This window comes from Archocentrus centrarchus, chromosome 15 (genome assembly GCF_007364275.1).
Source record: "Archocentrus centrarchus isolate MPI-CPG fArcCen1 chromosome 15, fArcCen1, whole genome shotgun sequence".
NCBI classification, from domain to species: domain Eukaryota; kingdom Metazoa; phylum Chordata; class Actinopteri; order Cichliformes; family Cichlidae; genus Archocentrus; species Archocentrus centrarchus.
In genome coordinates, this window is record NC_044360.1 from 16,851,303 (window position 1) to 16,868,402 (window position 17,100).

The 17,100-nt window shown below is 40.5% G+C and overlaps 1 protein-coding gene across 2 annotated transcripts; it reads left to right on the forward strand.

Moving 5' to 3' along the window:
• Positions 1–2,263: 2,263 nt before the first annotated feature.
• On the forward strand, positions 2,264–13,707 carry sfxn3 (sideroflexin 3). 2 transcript variants are annotated; one of them, XM_030748184.1, is made up of 11 exons: positions 2,264–2,353; positions 6,655–6,863; positions 8,749–8,919; positions 11,403–11,501; positions 12,081–12,156; positions 12,287–12,372; positions 12,480–12,607; positions 12,957–13,006; positions 13,233–13,282; positions 13,378–13,425; positions 13,520–13,707. In XM_030748184.1, exons 2-11 carry the CDS (start codon positions 6,700–6,702, stop codon positions 13,614–13,616), a joined length of 969 nt encoding a protein of 322 aa, XP_030604044.1. In that variant the 5' UTR covers positions 2,264–2,353; positions 6,655–6,699; the 3' UTR covers positions 13,617–13,707. The 2 variants fall into 2 exon arrangements, with proteins under 2 accessions (XP_030604044.1, XP_030604043.1); XM_030748183.1 differs by lacking the exon at positions 2,264–2,353 and adding an exon at positions 2,700–2,802 and having other exon boundaries at positions 13,520–13,706.
• The last annotated feature ends 3,393 nt before the right edge of the window (positions 13,708–17,100 follow it).

Here is a 17,100-nt window from a genome sequence, read left to right on the forward strand (position 1 = left end):
ACGATGTAAGGGCTGAAGCTCCATCTGGTGCGGTGAGGTTTGTGAGGGGTGAGGCACTGACTTGTCTGGAGTCGGATGTTCACATATATGAACCCAAAATAGAAGCTTATATTTGAATTTTAATTATGCTATTGATTAATTATGCTTTAATCAAATCCATACTGATCAACAATGATGGCAAAAAAAGATATTTATTGTAAGGTCAACCTATTTTTGTGTGTGTGTGTGTGTGTGGGGGGGGGGGGGGGGGGGTGTCTTTCTTTTTAGATAAATTAAAAAACGTATTATCTTACCCTTATTTGAAGATGAAGTCGATGCTGCCGCAATACTGCCCCCTATCGGTGCGGTACGGTACTTTCTGCTTCACCTTGTGTATTTTCACCGTGCATTTACACAAAGAATAAACATGTCACACACATTCATCATATTAGACAGACTGTGGAACATCAGCATGTGCAGCACATGTGTAATCAAACGTATATTGGCGAGACAAAGAGAGACAGCAATGGGCATGCGCCAACCGCCTGCTTCATTTATTGTATGTGACACAGCGCCACCAGAGGTGAAACACAGCACTGCACTGCCTCACCCCGCATTTCTTCCATGTGTTTGAACAGGCAATGCGTGAATGCCACCATTCAGTATAGAAATTTATTACTAGATCACATTAGTCTGGAGAGAATGTCTGCCTCTTCTAAAAACCAACTGGATGAATTTGATTCTCTCTGCTTCCCACTGATCAACTCCATTACTCAGTAGGAATGGCTGGCTGTGGTCTTATCTCCCAGTGTGCTTTGGCTGGGGGTAGACCACAGGGACTGTAGGTATTCAGTCCCTTCCTGGGAATGGAGAGTCGTGACTACCATCTTGTGGTGTCTGTGTGGTTTTTAGTGGGGGGCTTCTGTGGTTGCTGCCTTGTGGTCTTGGGGTGTAAGGCCTGGGATGCTTGCAGAAGTGGGTGCTGGCCCTTGGCCGGATGGGGTTTGGGTGTGGGGTCTGGGGTCTGGGGCCCCAGGGGCCTGGGGTTGCCTGTTTCCTAACCTTCAGGGATTATGGGGTGTCCACAGGATGGAATGACTAGGTTATTCAGGTGAGGGAGAAGCTGTAATTTGGGTGGGCTGGGGGCATTGTGTTTCAGATTCAGGCCAATTTGTCCATTTGTCTTGTCCCTTGTTTGTGTCTATTGTTGTGTGAGTGAGTGTCTGGTGTGGGGACTTTGTTCAGGCTACTAACTGGAGTGGGTGCTGACCTTGGGCATGGCGGTGTTCAGGGGGGTTGTTGCCACGGGCACCAGGTCTGCTTCTCCCTGCCCTGTGCTAGGATGGGAGGAATCGGGGTGCCATACTGAGCCAGTCGATTAGTTGGCTCTGTCTTCCCAGGGGTTGTCCTCTTCTTCCCTGTCTTATGTATCCCAGAGGTTGATGAGATGCGGCTGCTGAGGTGCCCCCACTCATCTCTTCAGTACTATACTTGCCCTTTAGACATTGAGGGTTTTGTTGGGGCGATGTGGATGAGCGCTGTCAACCAGTTATTGGGTGCTCGTGTCATATCTGCCTCTGGTTCTTTGGGGCTCTTGCCCTTTGGCTGGAGTGGACATGTGGTTGTCATTAGAAAGTGTGGCCTTGGGTCATCAATGCTCTTCAGGGGCTGCAGACAGCCTTGGCCTTCTCGGTCTTTCACTATCTGCCTCTGGCTTCTAGGGGGCATTGTTGCGGTATATTTTGTGACACACACACACACACACACACACACACACACACACACACACACACACACACACACACACACACACACACACACACACACACACACACACACACACACACACACATGTATATGTGTTTTGTTTTGTTTTATGGCTTTTGTGAGTTTTTTCTTGTATGTGCTTCTTTTACAGGCAGAGCAGTTGATGAACCATTGTGTTTTTCTACTTGTGCTCTGTCCCCTTAAGCTTATCCTTTTCCTATTCTCTCCCCTTTTTTCTTTTTCTTTCTAGCTTTTTTCCTGCCAGTCAACTTTGGCATTTGAACAATAACACAAATTAATAAATAAAATTAAATAAAAACACTAACAAGAAGGGACTATAGAGAATCTATAGAGTCTGTCTCTTTGGCAGATTCATCCATCCAGCCCCAAATTGTGGCTGGATGGATGAAATTTGTCTGTGTGGATGGAATTTATACAGCGTTGAAGCGCACGCCCCCTGTAACCCTTCAGATTTTATCCAATCCTGTGTTGCCTTCCTTCCACGCCCAGGAGTCGTTCACAACAAATCCCGCCCCTCGTATTTTACGGCACCTCGCTGCTTTCACAGACCGCTCAGAAGCTCGGTGTTTACCCACTTCAACGTCATGTGAGTGATTTGACCCTGTTTTTAAACGATTTTATTCATATTGTAGATGTGTAGATGAAATTACAACCCAGAAGTTTACATTTTCTGCTTTTTTTCTTTAATAAATAACACTAGGATGACATACAACATGCTGCAACCGAAGAAAAATATCAATGAAGGCTTCTGAATTGCCACATTTAGTCAGGAACGCGTTGTACTTTCCATTACATCTGTGGTGGAATCAGACAGAACATCGGCAGAACTTGAACTATAGCTAACTTTTCTTTTACACCAAATACAGTTTAGAGTCTCATCAAATCAAAATCAAAAAAAAAAAAAAAAAAATCAAATTTTACTATATTTCCTAAGTCCAAGAAGGCAGCATATGTCTACCGGGTGGTGCTGTGATATTGAGAGGTCATACATTTTCAGAAAACGGAAAAATTAGAGCACTTGTGTTTACCTAGTGGGTGAGTTCACTTCACTAATTAATACTGATGAGAATCTGACTAAATTCGTTCTTGTTCTGTTTTCATATTTGTCCTTACAACGCTAACGGATGTGCCAATGTGTTGCTAGCTCGTAAACCAGCTGGTGGGGTGACGCTAATTTAGCACTGTTTTTGTTTTGATGACGTTACAAATCTGTTTCTTCTCCCGTCTATCTGAACATTTACTGATGTTTACATTTAAATCGGTTTTATTATCTCATGTGGCTTTCTGCACCCCAGTCCGTGACTTTTATGGGTACTATTGCTACCTTGCTAGCGTGTTTGCTAGCTGGTCTGTGGGCTTTCATCAGCTACTTTCGGTATCACACATACCATTCTGTGGTTCTCTCTCTAGCCATGCGTTTTGATGCTCATGTATTTTAAGCATAGTTTGAAGGAGCAAAATAATAACCAGCTTTTCTGTTATCTATTTATTCATTATATTAATTTTAATCTCGCTCTTAATGGTATTTTCTGTATCAATTTGATGATTGCTACCTTCTTGGCAGAAAGAAAAAGTAAAGCGTTACATATATTTAGCCCTATCAGTGAAGAATGCTACACATCTAGCAGCACATATTATAGTTTAATGTGTAAAGTACAAACGGTAAAAAGCTGAAAATTAGGGCATTATCTTGGGCTGTGTAATTTTGATTTCGATTTTAGCTGTAAACGATAAAAAAGATAATTAAATCGTGACACAATTATTACAATTGTGTCACATTACGCTCTACATATATACTCTTAGGCCAGAATTGTGCTTCTGCATTGGGTCTTTACGTGGCTTACGCCGTAACCGGAAACCCCTCTGAATTCGACGCAGTACCCCACGGCGTAATCTGTCCTGCACCTCCCGAGAAACGTAACCACACGTCAGTGTTGACGCAGCTCGCAACAACTCTGATTGGCTTATTGGAAACTATTGGAATGGACTTGATGGAATAAATAAAGTGGAAAAACTAGAGGGAGAAATATGTTCACACCATCAAATAAAATAAAATAAAATAAAAAAATAACTGACCCAGGAGGGAAAAGAGTCCAGGCATTTTATCTGTTTCTGTCGGCCGCAAGAAAGGTAAAACAGATTTGCTGCGCGGTGGGATCTGCACCGTCGGCAACACACCGCAGTCTGAAGCTAAGCGTTTTGACTGAAATAAAGGCGTAGAATTAGGTGATGGGAATTCCGGCTCTTTAGGCTCCCAAGTGGCTCCTCAGATTTTACTCAAAAAATGTGTAAAATTAATTACTAATGCAAAAACATTATATCAATCGTTTCTTTATATACTCAGCATAGAATAGAGTGCTCCAAATACAAATTATAAAACAAAAGATTGGCACTCAGAAAAACCAAGGGCCTTTGAGGGGTTGATCCTGTTTCTCCTACCTGATATGACCTGCCCTGTTTTGTTCTTCTAATTACACTGATCGATGAACACTTTGTATATGTCCGTGCAGGTTGTTTGTGGCGTCTGCTTGATATGAAGTTTTAAATTTGCAGTCTACACTCTGCCTGTCTATCACATGAAAATGTGTCCAAGCTTTACTACGTTTTCTGTCACTCATTTTCCTCACCGTTCCCGCGTGTAAAGCGCAACTTCCTCTGGCTCTTTTCTGTTGCAGGAACCTCGTCCTCTCTGGTGTCCGTGTACTCAGTGTAGACGCACAGATGCTGCCATTCATCCTAACTAATCACGTGCGGCTTCCACAAAAAAACAAAAAAAATGAAAAAAAGAAACTGCTCACAATCAGGACCGACCCATCACTAGTAGGAACAGTAGGGACTCCTCCCTGTCAATAATGCCAGTTAAGTCTTTACCATTCAATAAGCATGATTAGTAAGGGACTGTAGGGAGATGTCCCTACCAGTATTTCCTTTTCTACAAAAACAACATCAGGGGAAATGAGAATAAACTGCGCAGTGTGTCCAGTTTCTCACCAAAAAGGTCCGCCTTAAACACAGCGGTGGAGACCTGCTCTGATTTTTGGCAACATGGAAATTCCCTTTTTTGCATCTGTGCCGCTTACAGGTACAACTGGGCGTGAAAAGCTTTCACTGTGTAAGTAATTGCGCGTCCCGTCCCTGAAGATGCAGATTTAACGCATTAAGATACTTCGTCATGTCGCAGAGAAAGGCCGACTCACACAGCCACATTCCATCCTGGAGCCCTGCTGTCTTTACTTTCTGTGAACTGACAAATTTCCTCAGGTATATCATCGCACCTGTGTCATAAGGCACGTCACCAAGTCCAGAAGCCATTTCCTCCAGGAAAAAAAAAACAAAAAACTGCCGGTGATTTAAACCTTTGCCTCATATAAAGTTGACTTTCTGTGTCAGGGTGCTTATGACATGTTCTGTCTTCAGGACTTTGCTGCGCAGCGTTTTCTGGCGAGTGATGCACTGTCAGCTCAACTGTGCAGCTCTCCCTCTGCATCATCTCCCGCATTTGTCCCACCAATCCAGTCTCTTCCCCGCACATTGCAGGCACGGAAAAGAGACAGATGGTTTACCTCTGATGTCAGCGATCAGGTCCCCTGCCTCACACCTGTTTGAAAAATCCTTGTTTTCCACTTTTCGTTTGGCCATTGCTTAAGGCTAGCTTATTAGTCACGGTGTCATAGTCCAGGTCATAGTAGTCTCTGGAGCTTGTAAAAGGACGACTGGACTTCTTTTTGTTTCTTGAAGACATTTCACCTCTCATCCGAAAGGCTTCTTCAGTTCTCAAATCAAAAGATGAAGAGATCCAGGGATTTAAACCCCAGTGGGCGTAGCCCCCTGGAGGTAGTTGTGAACCGCTATTGTTCACTGTAAAAAGTAATGATCTGATGACTACTGATCAGTGTGTCATTGACAACGCGGAAAACCGGTTAGTGCGCCGGTCTTGGCCTGCATAGCATCTGTTCCAGTGCATTGTGGGATTGGTAGTGTAAGTGGTGGGAGCGCTATTCACCCGCGGGCCATTAATAGCTATATAATTATACTGCAGGCTGGATTTGGCCTGCGGACCAGTTTGACACCTGTGGTTAATACCAAACCTTTTGAATACATGTACAGGATCTGTCAGTATGTTGTGGCAGTCACTAAAATGTGAGCAAATTTATTTGGTCCTAGTTCTTCCTAGAATTATTAGTTGTGACTGGCATTACCTTTCTATTTAATGTAGTCATTTATATTACAATTAATTTATATATTCTTTATATTTCTATTTTTGTATTTTATTTCTATATGAGTTTGTCTTGCACTCACAGACACAACTATCAGTATTTTTAGGGAAAGTTGCTTTTAAGGAACCTACAAAGGTTTTAATTTAATGCAGCAGGGACAAGGAATAGTGTGTGTTGTTAAACAACAGGCTTTTCTATGTTTGAGAAAGTGATGGAAGACGACGAATGCAGTAAACCTCCTCAAATCATAATAAGGGGGTTATTTTCTCAAAAATAACTGTGTAGTTGTACTGGATGTGTCGCGTGCAGTGATGGGGAAGGGTTTGCCCACTGTAGTGTAGTACTACAGCACAGCTTTTAATGGAACAGGGGTAAGGGCTTATCTGTGCCACCATGATTTTTCATAATAATAATTACACCTGTAGGGCTGGGAATCAGGCCACCATCCTTAAATGGTCGCATACTGAAAGATTTGTCCTCTGTCTGTGATATTTGTGCATGCACAAAATTTGAAAATAAAATTCAGGGTATTTTATTGCCTATAAAAAGTCTTGGCACCATCTGAAAGGTTTTATCCTTCCTCCATACGATCATTTTTTTCTCTGATTTGATGAGCCTCTATAAAAATTTAACAATTGGTTCTACTGATTTTCTCTGATGCTCTCTGCAGAGCTGCACATTTCGGTCTCATTTTGTGTGAGTGAAGAAAGCCAGGATGTCAGAAGAGGTGTCCCACAACATAAACATTAAGGAGCCAAGATGGGACCAAGGCACATTCATGGGGCGTGCCAAGCACTTCTTCATGATCACAGATCCCAGGACAGTTCTGCTGTCCTCGAAGGCACTGGAGGAGGCCAGAGTGATCGTGGAGAACTACAGGTAGGTAGTCAAGAGATGGAGGATGGAGTAGGATTTTGCAACCCGAATTACAAAAGACCAGAGGTGGGAAGTAACGAAGTACAAATACTTCATTACTGTACTTAAGTAGATTTTTCAGGTATCTGTACTTTACTTAAGTATTTATTTTTCTGAGTACTTCTTACTTTTACTCCCTACATTTTTACACAAGTATCTGTACTTTCTACTTCTTACATTTTCAAACAGACTCGTTACTTTTTAACACGTCAGAGAGAAGTTTGCATTTCCGGTCAGTGCGCCTCAAACATCAAACGATCTGAGCCTAAACGGAGCAATAATAACATATAAGAGACAATCGTACTGCGTATCCTCCATCACCGGCTTATCTCGTACAAAGGGATTAAATACGCAAACCCATATAAGTAATGTATCATTTATAGCGCTATAATCGGGCCGGACCGAGTCCGTAAGTTGCGCTGCGGCACATAAACAGCTTAGCTAGCGCTACTGAAGAGGAGCGAGCATGAAGGGAGTAACGTGTGGCAGGAAAATGCAACGTTTCTAAATGCTCAACAAATATCAGCAGACACACAAAGTGTGTGCAGTTTGTCACACAGTCTGGCTGCTAGCTAAAAGAAGAGCTGCTGTATTTCAGGGAGAGCAAAGAGAGAGAAGTTCACTCAGAGATGGAGAAAGAGGACAGGAGAGGAAGAAGAGAGGTTAGAATTAAAGGTAAGGAGTGAAAACAAACTGAAGTATGCTGACTTTGTGTAATTCAGAGATTCTATGAAAATACTGCAGTTTAGTGTGTAATAAATAGGTTAGCTTGTTGTACTTACTACAGTAAAGCTCTGTGTTGCTGCACAGAGGCTGTGTTGATGGTCAGAGTTACAGGTTACATCATTGCAGCAGAGATGAGTTTGAATCAAAGCTGCTGATGCTGAGATTCATTCACTGAATCCAACATTTCTACAGCCTGTATGCTGTCAGTGTAGGGGATGGAGATCAGCTCAGAGAGCTGTGAAATACTGGGTTACATCTTTGTGAGTTCACTTCATCCACACAGAGCAGTAAACCTCAGAGCAGCAGCAGCAGGTCAGCTGATCACAGCCTGCACACCAACATCATTTACTGCAGCTCACAGTAGAAAGTTGTGATTCTTCTCCCCATGCAGAGTCACTACAGCTGATCTTAGGGTTCCTCCACCTTCTGAATCCCACTGTAACCCCTGAGTATTCTCATGTTGGTGTTTAGGTGGAGGCACAGTCACCCTCTACTATGGAGGACACAGAGAACAGAGCTGTGCTTAAATTCACTTTCACAGTTTGTGTCCTACATAACAGATTCAAGCTGAGTGCATTCATTAGGATTAAAATTTAGATTGGAATAACATTTGTATTCTCATGTAATATTATTTTATATTATTACACTAATATATAATGAGGTTCGGTTAGTTTTACACAAAAATAGCAGGTAGAAACATCCTCCAAAGAACTACTTTTACTTTCTTACTTTGAGTACATTTCAGAGCCTGTACTTTTTTACTTTTACTTAAGTAGAGAAGTTGAACCAGTACTTCGACTTTTACTAAAGTATTTTTTAACACAAGTACTTGTACTTCTACTTAAGTACAGAATGTCAGTACTTTTGCCACCTCTGCAAAAGACCCTGTGCAGAATGGAAGTAAAAACAGAATGTATTGTTTTGCAAGTCTCAAACCCATATTTTATTCACAACAGAACATAGAAAATGTCAAATGTTTAAAATGAGAAAATGTACCATTTCAACCAAATTTTAGCTAATTTTGAATTTGCTGGCAGCCAAATGTCTCAAAAATTGGGGCATGGCCGTACTTAACACTGTGTTCCACCAGTACTACTTCCTTGTTCTGTTATGACTTTTTCAGAGCTGGGATTGTGAAGCCTGGTCTGACGGAGGATGAACTCTGGAGAGCCAAGTACGTCTATGACTCTGCCTTCCACCCTGACACTGGGGAGAAGATGTTTGTGATTGGCCGGATGTCTGCTCAGGTGCCAATGAACATGTCCATCACAGGCTGCATGCTCACCTTCTACAGGTACAGCTGAGGTTTCAACACATGATTCATTACAATCTGCTTATGGAAAATTCTTTTCTAAATTAGAATGTAGAAATGTCAGACTATGTAATGAATGAATCTGATAGTTTCCACGTGACCTGAAGTCAGCCTTAATACAGCAACACAAAAATAGACATTTTAATCCCTCTGCAGAGGGAAAATCCTCTTAAAGAATAAAAAATGTAACTCTCACTTCTGCAGATGGGAAAACTCACTGTACTCCAACTGGTTAATGAATCAATTTATCAGCTTGTGCTACAACAACTTGATCAGCAAAATGATATAAAGTAAAAATAAGATGAGCCGTAATAAATTATAATTACAGAAATAAACATGAAATAAAATAATATAATATTGAGCAGAGTTTTCAAAAATGTGATTTATTTTATAAGTTTTATGTTTAAAGTGTACATTTGATTAGGAAAATATGGAGGATTAGGCCTCCATATTTTTTTTCAAATTAATGTTATTACTCAGTTTCAGAGTGGGTGTATCATGCACTACTGTCAGCCGCAGTGTTGTTTTTGCATCCTACCACTCAAGGGCACCAAAGGGTGACATTTCAAAGTCTACATGTTGTAGCTTTATGGGCACAATGAAGGGAGTGAACTGTAAGCATTTGCTGAGGGATTAAAAACAACACATTAGGTAAAAGTGTTTTTTTTTTTTTGTTTGTTTGTTTGTTTTTTTAAATGTCAAAATTAACATTTAGGTGACATGTACCCTACTGAGCTTATTTACACAGGCATCTTAATCTTTATTTTATGCATGTGAATTTTAATTAAACTATACAAAAATGTCATCTGTAAGGAACATTAGTGTGAAATAAGGGTCCAATCGGGGCCTACGCAAAATTCTAATTTGTATACAGTCAGGGGCGTAGGAATGAGTTTCCTATTGGGGGGACACATATCGGAAACCTGACAGATCTATACTCTGAGAAAAGCATTAAAAAAAATGTTATTTGATCTTTTACTTTCTTATTTTTCAAATGTTTCTTGGAAAAATAGTGTTGTGTACACTTATATGATTGCATGTATAATTTACATATGTATATGTTTTATAATCGTAGGACTTGGGCAAACTGGCTTGATCACAGATAACTGTTACCAGTGCATAGTTACCAATGCACAGATAAATGTTACCAGTGCATAGTTACCAGTGCACAGATAAATGTTACCAGTGCACACATAAATGTTACCAGTGCATACTTACCAATGCACAAATGTTACCAATGAACAGATAAATGTTACCAGTGCACAGATAAATATTACCAGTGCACAGATAAATGTTACCAGTGCACAGATAAATGTTTCATAATCATGTGTGAACAAGACTTATTCCATGTGTAATTTTTGCTATACAGAGTGCAAAAAAAATATCTCAAAACTGGTCAGAACGTAGATAGAACCTTATAATTCTAAGGGGACAAAATGTTACCAGTGCACAGATAATTGTTACCAGTGCACAGATAATTGTTACCAGTGCACAGATAATTGTTACCAGTGCACAGATAAATGTTACCAGTGCACAGATAAATGTTACCAGTGCACAGATAATTGTTACCAGTGCACAGATAATTGTTACCAGTGCACAGATAAATGTTACCAGTGCACAGATAATTGTTACCAGTGCACACATAAATGCTACCAATGCATATTTACCAGTGCACAGATAATTGTTACCAGTGCACAGATAAATGCTACCAATGCATATTTACCAGTGCACAGATAAATGTTACCAGTGCACAGATAATTGTTACCAGTGCACACATAAATGCTACCAATGCATATTTACCAGTGCACAGATAATTGTTACCAGTGCACACATAAATGCTACCAATGCATATTTACCAGTGCACAGATAATTGTTACCAGTGCATAGACAAATGTTACCAGTGCACTAGCATAAAGTTTCATTACAAATGTATGTGAGCTTGGGGGCCCCCTGGTGGTGGTAGCCGCATATGTCGCCTATGCCTCAGTCCGGCTCTGTTCATGGCAATGATCCCGACAGACTGTTTTACCTCATTCAAGAGTTTCTGACTCCTGCCGCTGTCTCCCACCTCCCAAACACTCAGAGCCATTCAGAGGAAGGGGGGGAGCACATGTTGTGCCTTCAAAATAAAAGCATGCGAGTTAAAGATTTCAAAATCAAGTATTTTTTCTCCTCTGCTGTGTAATTTTTGGTTGGGACAAATGCACCTGTCTCCAATATTGGGGGGGACACGTCCCCTCCATCCCCCCCGGTTCCTACGCCTATGTATACAGTTATGACTGAATGCATCTGTTGGTTACTTTTATTAGAGCTGCTTGTATCTTTTTTGTCAATGCTTATTTTGTCATTAGCAACTACTTTGTCAAGCAGTGGCAATACTTTACCGCAGCGCAAATGGTACTGAAAATACACTATGCAGTCTCACTTCCTGAAATACACTGCCACTGTTCCTTTTTGTTTTGCAGGACTACTCCAGCAGTGGTGTTCTGGCAGTGGGTTAACCAGTCTTTTAATGCTATCGTCAACTACACCAACCGCAGTGGAGACGCCCCCATCACTGTGAAGTAGGGAGGACTTCTCATTCCCCTTCCACTCTTGATCATTCCTGTCCTACCTGTAAACTAGTCTCTGTGAGGAGGCAGTGGGAGCGGCTGTCCTCTCCCTCACAGCGGTATTATGTCCCACTGTTAAGCATGTTCGGCCTCATGTCACCGTGATCTCATGCTGACATAGATTATGTGCTCTGTGTTAACAGCAGGTCAGCAAATATTTGCATCTGGTTGTCATTTTGCCACAAAGTGCACTTTCCAGATGCTGCATAAATGCATCAAATGGATGCATTTATAAAGAACAACATATTAATGCATATTAATGGATCAAGCATGCAATCAATGATACATGCTATGTCTTCTTCTCTTTTGCAATTATTTGTGAAGATGTTCTTGTTCATTTTTAAATATTCTTACACATAAGTATTTTTCACACATTGCTTGGTCCAGCTAAACTTTGCACTGAATCACCGTAGTTTATTTTGTACGCTCTAAGCTGCTAATTTTATGTGGTGATGCATAAAGGGAGTGTGAAAATGCTGAAAGGGGATGTGGGCTCTCAGTGGGTGACTTGTGATATTTTTCTCCTTGCAGCCAGCTCGGAGCAGCCTACGTCAGTGCTACAACTGGAGCTGTAGTCACAGCACTGGGACTCAAAACTCTAGCTACGGTACTACGTCTGTTTCAAGTGCATAAAAACATGAAGTTAAAAAAAAAAAAAAAAAAAAAAAAAACACACTCTGATCTGATATTCCATGCTGGCTGTCTGGATTTGTTTTGGTTCTTTCATGTCTTTGCAGCGTCTCCCTCCAATCATCAGCCGGTTTGTCCCTTTTGCTGCCGTTGCTGCTGCTAACTGTATCAACATTCCCTTCATGAGGCAAAGGTGAGGTTACTAAAATATTAATCAGTGGCCTGTTAATCAGGAGCTTTTATGAATTGGGGCAACTTCTACAACAGCTTTACATGACGTTTGTTTTTCCCCTCTGCCAGGGAGTTGAAATATGGTATCCCTGTGACAGATGAGAATGGAAACAGGTTAGGAGAGTCTCCAAATGCTGCCAAACAGGCCATCGTGCAGGTAGTGGTGTCAAGGATTGGCATGGCAATGCCTGCAATGGGTAAAGTCAACCTCCTCCATGTCATTGCTTTGCATGCATTAAGTGACACTGAACGTTCCCCTCTATAGAGTTTCATAGCTGGTTAGGCTCCCTGTTTGTTTTTTGTTTTTTCCCCCGTTTTCTGCCTCTGGATAGTGTTTATCATTTAACAGCCGAAGATCCAGATATTTTTCTGAAGAGCTGATAGAGAACAAACACAGAATTAAGAGAATGAATGTTGAAAGTTAAAAAAAAAAATCTTAACAATAATATATTAATAAACTGATCTTCAGCTCACACATTCTCATAACAGTTTCCTGTTTTGCTGTTGAAGCAGAAACCCCCACCTGACTTGTTGTTCTATTTACAGCAATTCCTCCTATCATAATGAATGCTCTGGAGCAGAGAGCTTTCATGAAGGTAAGCAGATTATGTACATGTTTGCTGTACTGTGTGTGTCTGTGTGTGTGTGTGTGTGTGTGTGTGTTTGTGTACTGAGTGGGTTTATCGGGTGTGGTAGTGTTTTGTGAGCTGAAGAATCCTGTTGCATTCTACATATTGCACATACACTAAATGCTTGTCTGCAGACACTGTGCAGACAAACACATCTGATTTGTCTGCCTCTTTTCTCCTTGTTTCTCTGCAGCGATTCCCAATTCTTAATGCTCCAGTCCAGGTGGGACTTGTCGGTTTGTGGTAAGTAAAGTACACTTATTATCAAATTATATTTTTAATGTGATAAGTTACCTGTGACAATGTCTGAAACATTTCTCTGTATCTCTTATTTACAGCCTGGTGTTTGCAACTCCTCTGTGCTGTGCCCTGTTCCCTCAGAAAAGGTACCAGTAGCCACTTTGACCCCAGTTATTCAGGCAACATCAAGTGTTATTTAACTTGGCTGCCTTTTAATGATGCCCAACCCTTCCTCTGTAGCTCTATGAGTGTGAGCAGGCTGGAAGCAGATCTGCAAGAAAGAATACGAAAGACCAGCCCTCACATCACCACCGTCTACTTCAACAAGGGCCTGTAGGAGCAGCCAGCACATCTCCATTCATGTGTACACACACAAACACACACACACAAAATGCTATGGGTTCAAGGGGGGTGGGGGGGTTAAACAAAATATATTTATGCATTTTTGGGGGGAGGCGGGCTTTTGGGTACATTTGACCGCATGGAGCTGCTCCAGGTGTAACCGATTGCTGTCTATTGTCTGTCCATAAATGGCGCTCTTTTATGGGGGGGGGGGGGGGGGGGGTTGGTGTGTTTTCCGTCTTCCGCTCGTCAGAGCTTCATATGTGGGTGGGGTTTCGTGAAGTTACTGACTTGTGCTCGACTCACAAGTATCTTGTTACATTCAGGTTCATTTGTGATTCAGTTTTTAAAATAAGGCCCGTGCTTGTAAATTGTGTGTAATTTCTTCTGAATGTAACTATCAGAAGAAATTTTTTGCCTTGTGCTTGTACTTTCCAGTTTCGGCTTAGTCATTGTCACATTACACACTCATATATTTCACATGGTTTTTCAAACTTGCGGCCACCAGTTAGGTTGCCCTTAGAAAACTATATATTAAGTAGCTCTAAATAACCCAATGAGTAAGTTCCTGTTTTGTTGTACCATGCCATTTGGTAACCAGTGCAGCTTCTAACCCTCTTCTGCTCTCCTTTAAGTGTACTTAATACCTTTCATATTCTTAGACTAAGTAATGAGGTGCTCAGTACATGTGGCAAAGAAAGCACATCTGTATCAGTGAACACTAAGAAGTGTAGTTTCATCGCTGTAAATAAGTACTGTGGCAGCCTGTTCTTAAATGTGATGGTGCTTTTTAAGGGGTTGTATCTGGTGGAAAGCGCGTACTATGTTGCTTGTCCATAAGGAAGTAGAAATGCTATCATTCTTGTCGATGAATTACCTAAAGTGTATTGCTGCTGTTGTGTGAATACTGACTCACAGTTTGGTTGTTCTCAGTGCTTGCACCTGACTGTAAGGGGGCTCAGAGAAGTCAAAGCTGCCTGATTGTCAAATGTTGGAATTACTCACTGATAGGCACTGATATCCTGCTGTACCAAGGGTCAGTAGTAAATGTTGTGTGGGAGGTCAAAATAGTAAACTTCTTTGTTGTAGGTCAGGGCAGCGGGGGAATTTTGTGTGCACAGTGTTTGTTGCCATTTTGTTAATGTGGACATCTTGGCTGAGTTTGAGCATCTTTGATCAAAAAAAAAAAAAATCATTCACACTGTTGACCAAGGTCTCCAAACACTGTCTCTGGTGTGGTTAGATAGTGGTGATGGTGTTGTTTGTCTCAGTGGTGTAAAAAAAAATTATATTTTTCTTGGATATATTTATGTATACAGCATAAAAAATGTAGAATCTATGAAACACACACGAAGAATTTTAGAGAGTTTAATTAAAAGCTATGCCTCTGTTAGTGACTGCATCAGATGGCACCATATATGCACTTGAAAACAATGTTATCTCCTCTTGATACAGGAGAATATTGAGTCTAACTTATGGCAAATGAGTAAAAGCTTCTCAAGGTTAATAGGTTCTCAGATTAGAGGAGTGCTCCTCTAGTTCAATTTACCACTGGCTCAAATTACCAGCTCTGATTCAGTGTTAAAGTGTTTGTGTATGTTGGCTAGAAACATACCCACAGTAAGATTGTATAGATCACTAAAATTCAACTCCATCAGCACACTTCAGTCTGTAGTTGTACTGTAGTTGTAGACTTAATAAATTAAATTGAACAGATTTTGGAGCTGCACGGAGTTTGGATTTTATGTAGAGAGCAATATACAGTGATTGAGATAATGTGTGATTGCAACATTTAGTGTTAGTGTTCATTCAGGATAACACTAGGTAACACATCTCCACTTTCATTTTGTCTTTGGGTCTAAACTATGTTTTCCTATGATTTTACAAATGTGTTACCAGTTACTAGTGGTTTTCATTTAGGTTTAACCTTTTTTTTTTGTTGTTGTTGTTTTTGTTTTTTTTTTTCAAGCTGTTTTCTCTTCAGACATTGCCTATAAAAATGGTAAAAGAAAAAAATTCAATTTGATCAAATCTTTCTTTAACTGTTCAGATCAAGCACAAAATTTCAAGAGTTTAGAAGAATTTGCTGAGGTTTCAACAATTTTCAACCAAACACTCCAAGAAAATTGAGCTATTTTTTTGGGGGGGGGGGGGGGGTCTAAAATCCAGTTTGACAGGAATAGTTTTACAATAAAAAGCGTTAGAAAATAACACTTGTTTGTCCAAGACAAACATCGCGTTACATTGTGTAATTTTTTGGATCGTTGCCATCTGAAACTCAGCAGAATGTGGCTATTTTGGGATTTTAAGTAATGGATATCTCTTTTATTTTGGAGAGAAATTCTTCTTTCAAATCCTGTAAATCATGTTTTCATTTAAAATTTCACTCACTTTTATCTCCTCCTCCGTGTAAATAGATGGCTTCTGTTTGTCCCCAGCTTGAATCAGACCCCGACACAGGATCACATGCACTGCAGGACAGTGTTTCACTCTTGGCATCACTACTGTAGCCTAAATGTAGAAGTGCTTGCGGTGGTCATTGAAGACCTTTTTTGTGTGACGATGCTGACTGTAGTTACTGTGTGATGTGTTTGGGGTAATTGCTGTGCTGCTGTAGGAGTTAGCCACATTCGTGTTGCTGTTTTTTAAAAGGAGTGTTTACAAGTGTATATTGATGATTGTGAGTCTTTATGGAGCTGGATAGTACTGAATGAATTGTGGCTTTGTGTCTGCTAATTTTTAATTTGTTCATGGTTTGTTAGCTTTCATTGCTCATAACCAAGTTGCTTTGTTCCTGTCTTTCTCCCTTTGTGGTTTTATTTTGGTGCAGAAATGTTTAAGAACAAAACTGAAGGGTTTGAGTCAGCATTGAGACTCATTTGGAAACTTGCATCATCTCAGCTTGTGACTGTACTTTACCACCGTATCATGCCACATCTGTAGAGTCAGCCAAAGATGAAACGGGTATGAATTGTAACAGATTGGGGAAGTGTGTGTAGCTTTTAAAGTTTTTATTTCAGCTTTAGCAAACGGACCTTTTGCCATACTTGTGCAAAACCTTTTTTTTTTTTTTTTTTTTTTTGGTAACAAACGTGGTCCTCTCCACCAAATGCATTGTTTGAATACAAAGTGTGAAGATATATCCAACACACAATTTGTTTTAGAAGTCATATTTTTGTCATTGCTTTTATTGAAATTAATAAGTTCTGTCACACTGATTTACAACTTTGCATACTGAAGGCACAAATGTAGAGACAATCCATGTTATTGTTACACTCCAGGAATGTTTTGGTCACATATATATAGATCTATCTGCATTGATTGTTTTCTCCCTCTGTTTTGTATTGTTTTTGGAATATATCCTTGATGTGAGGTGTATTTTAATCTGAGCAGTAGAATAAATAAGTAACATTAATGTCTAAACATTGTCTGTTTCATGCAATAAAATGCACCATGGGAATTATCAGGATGTCTAAGTA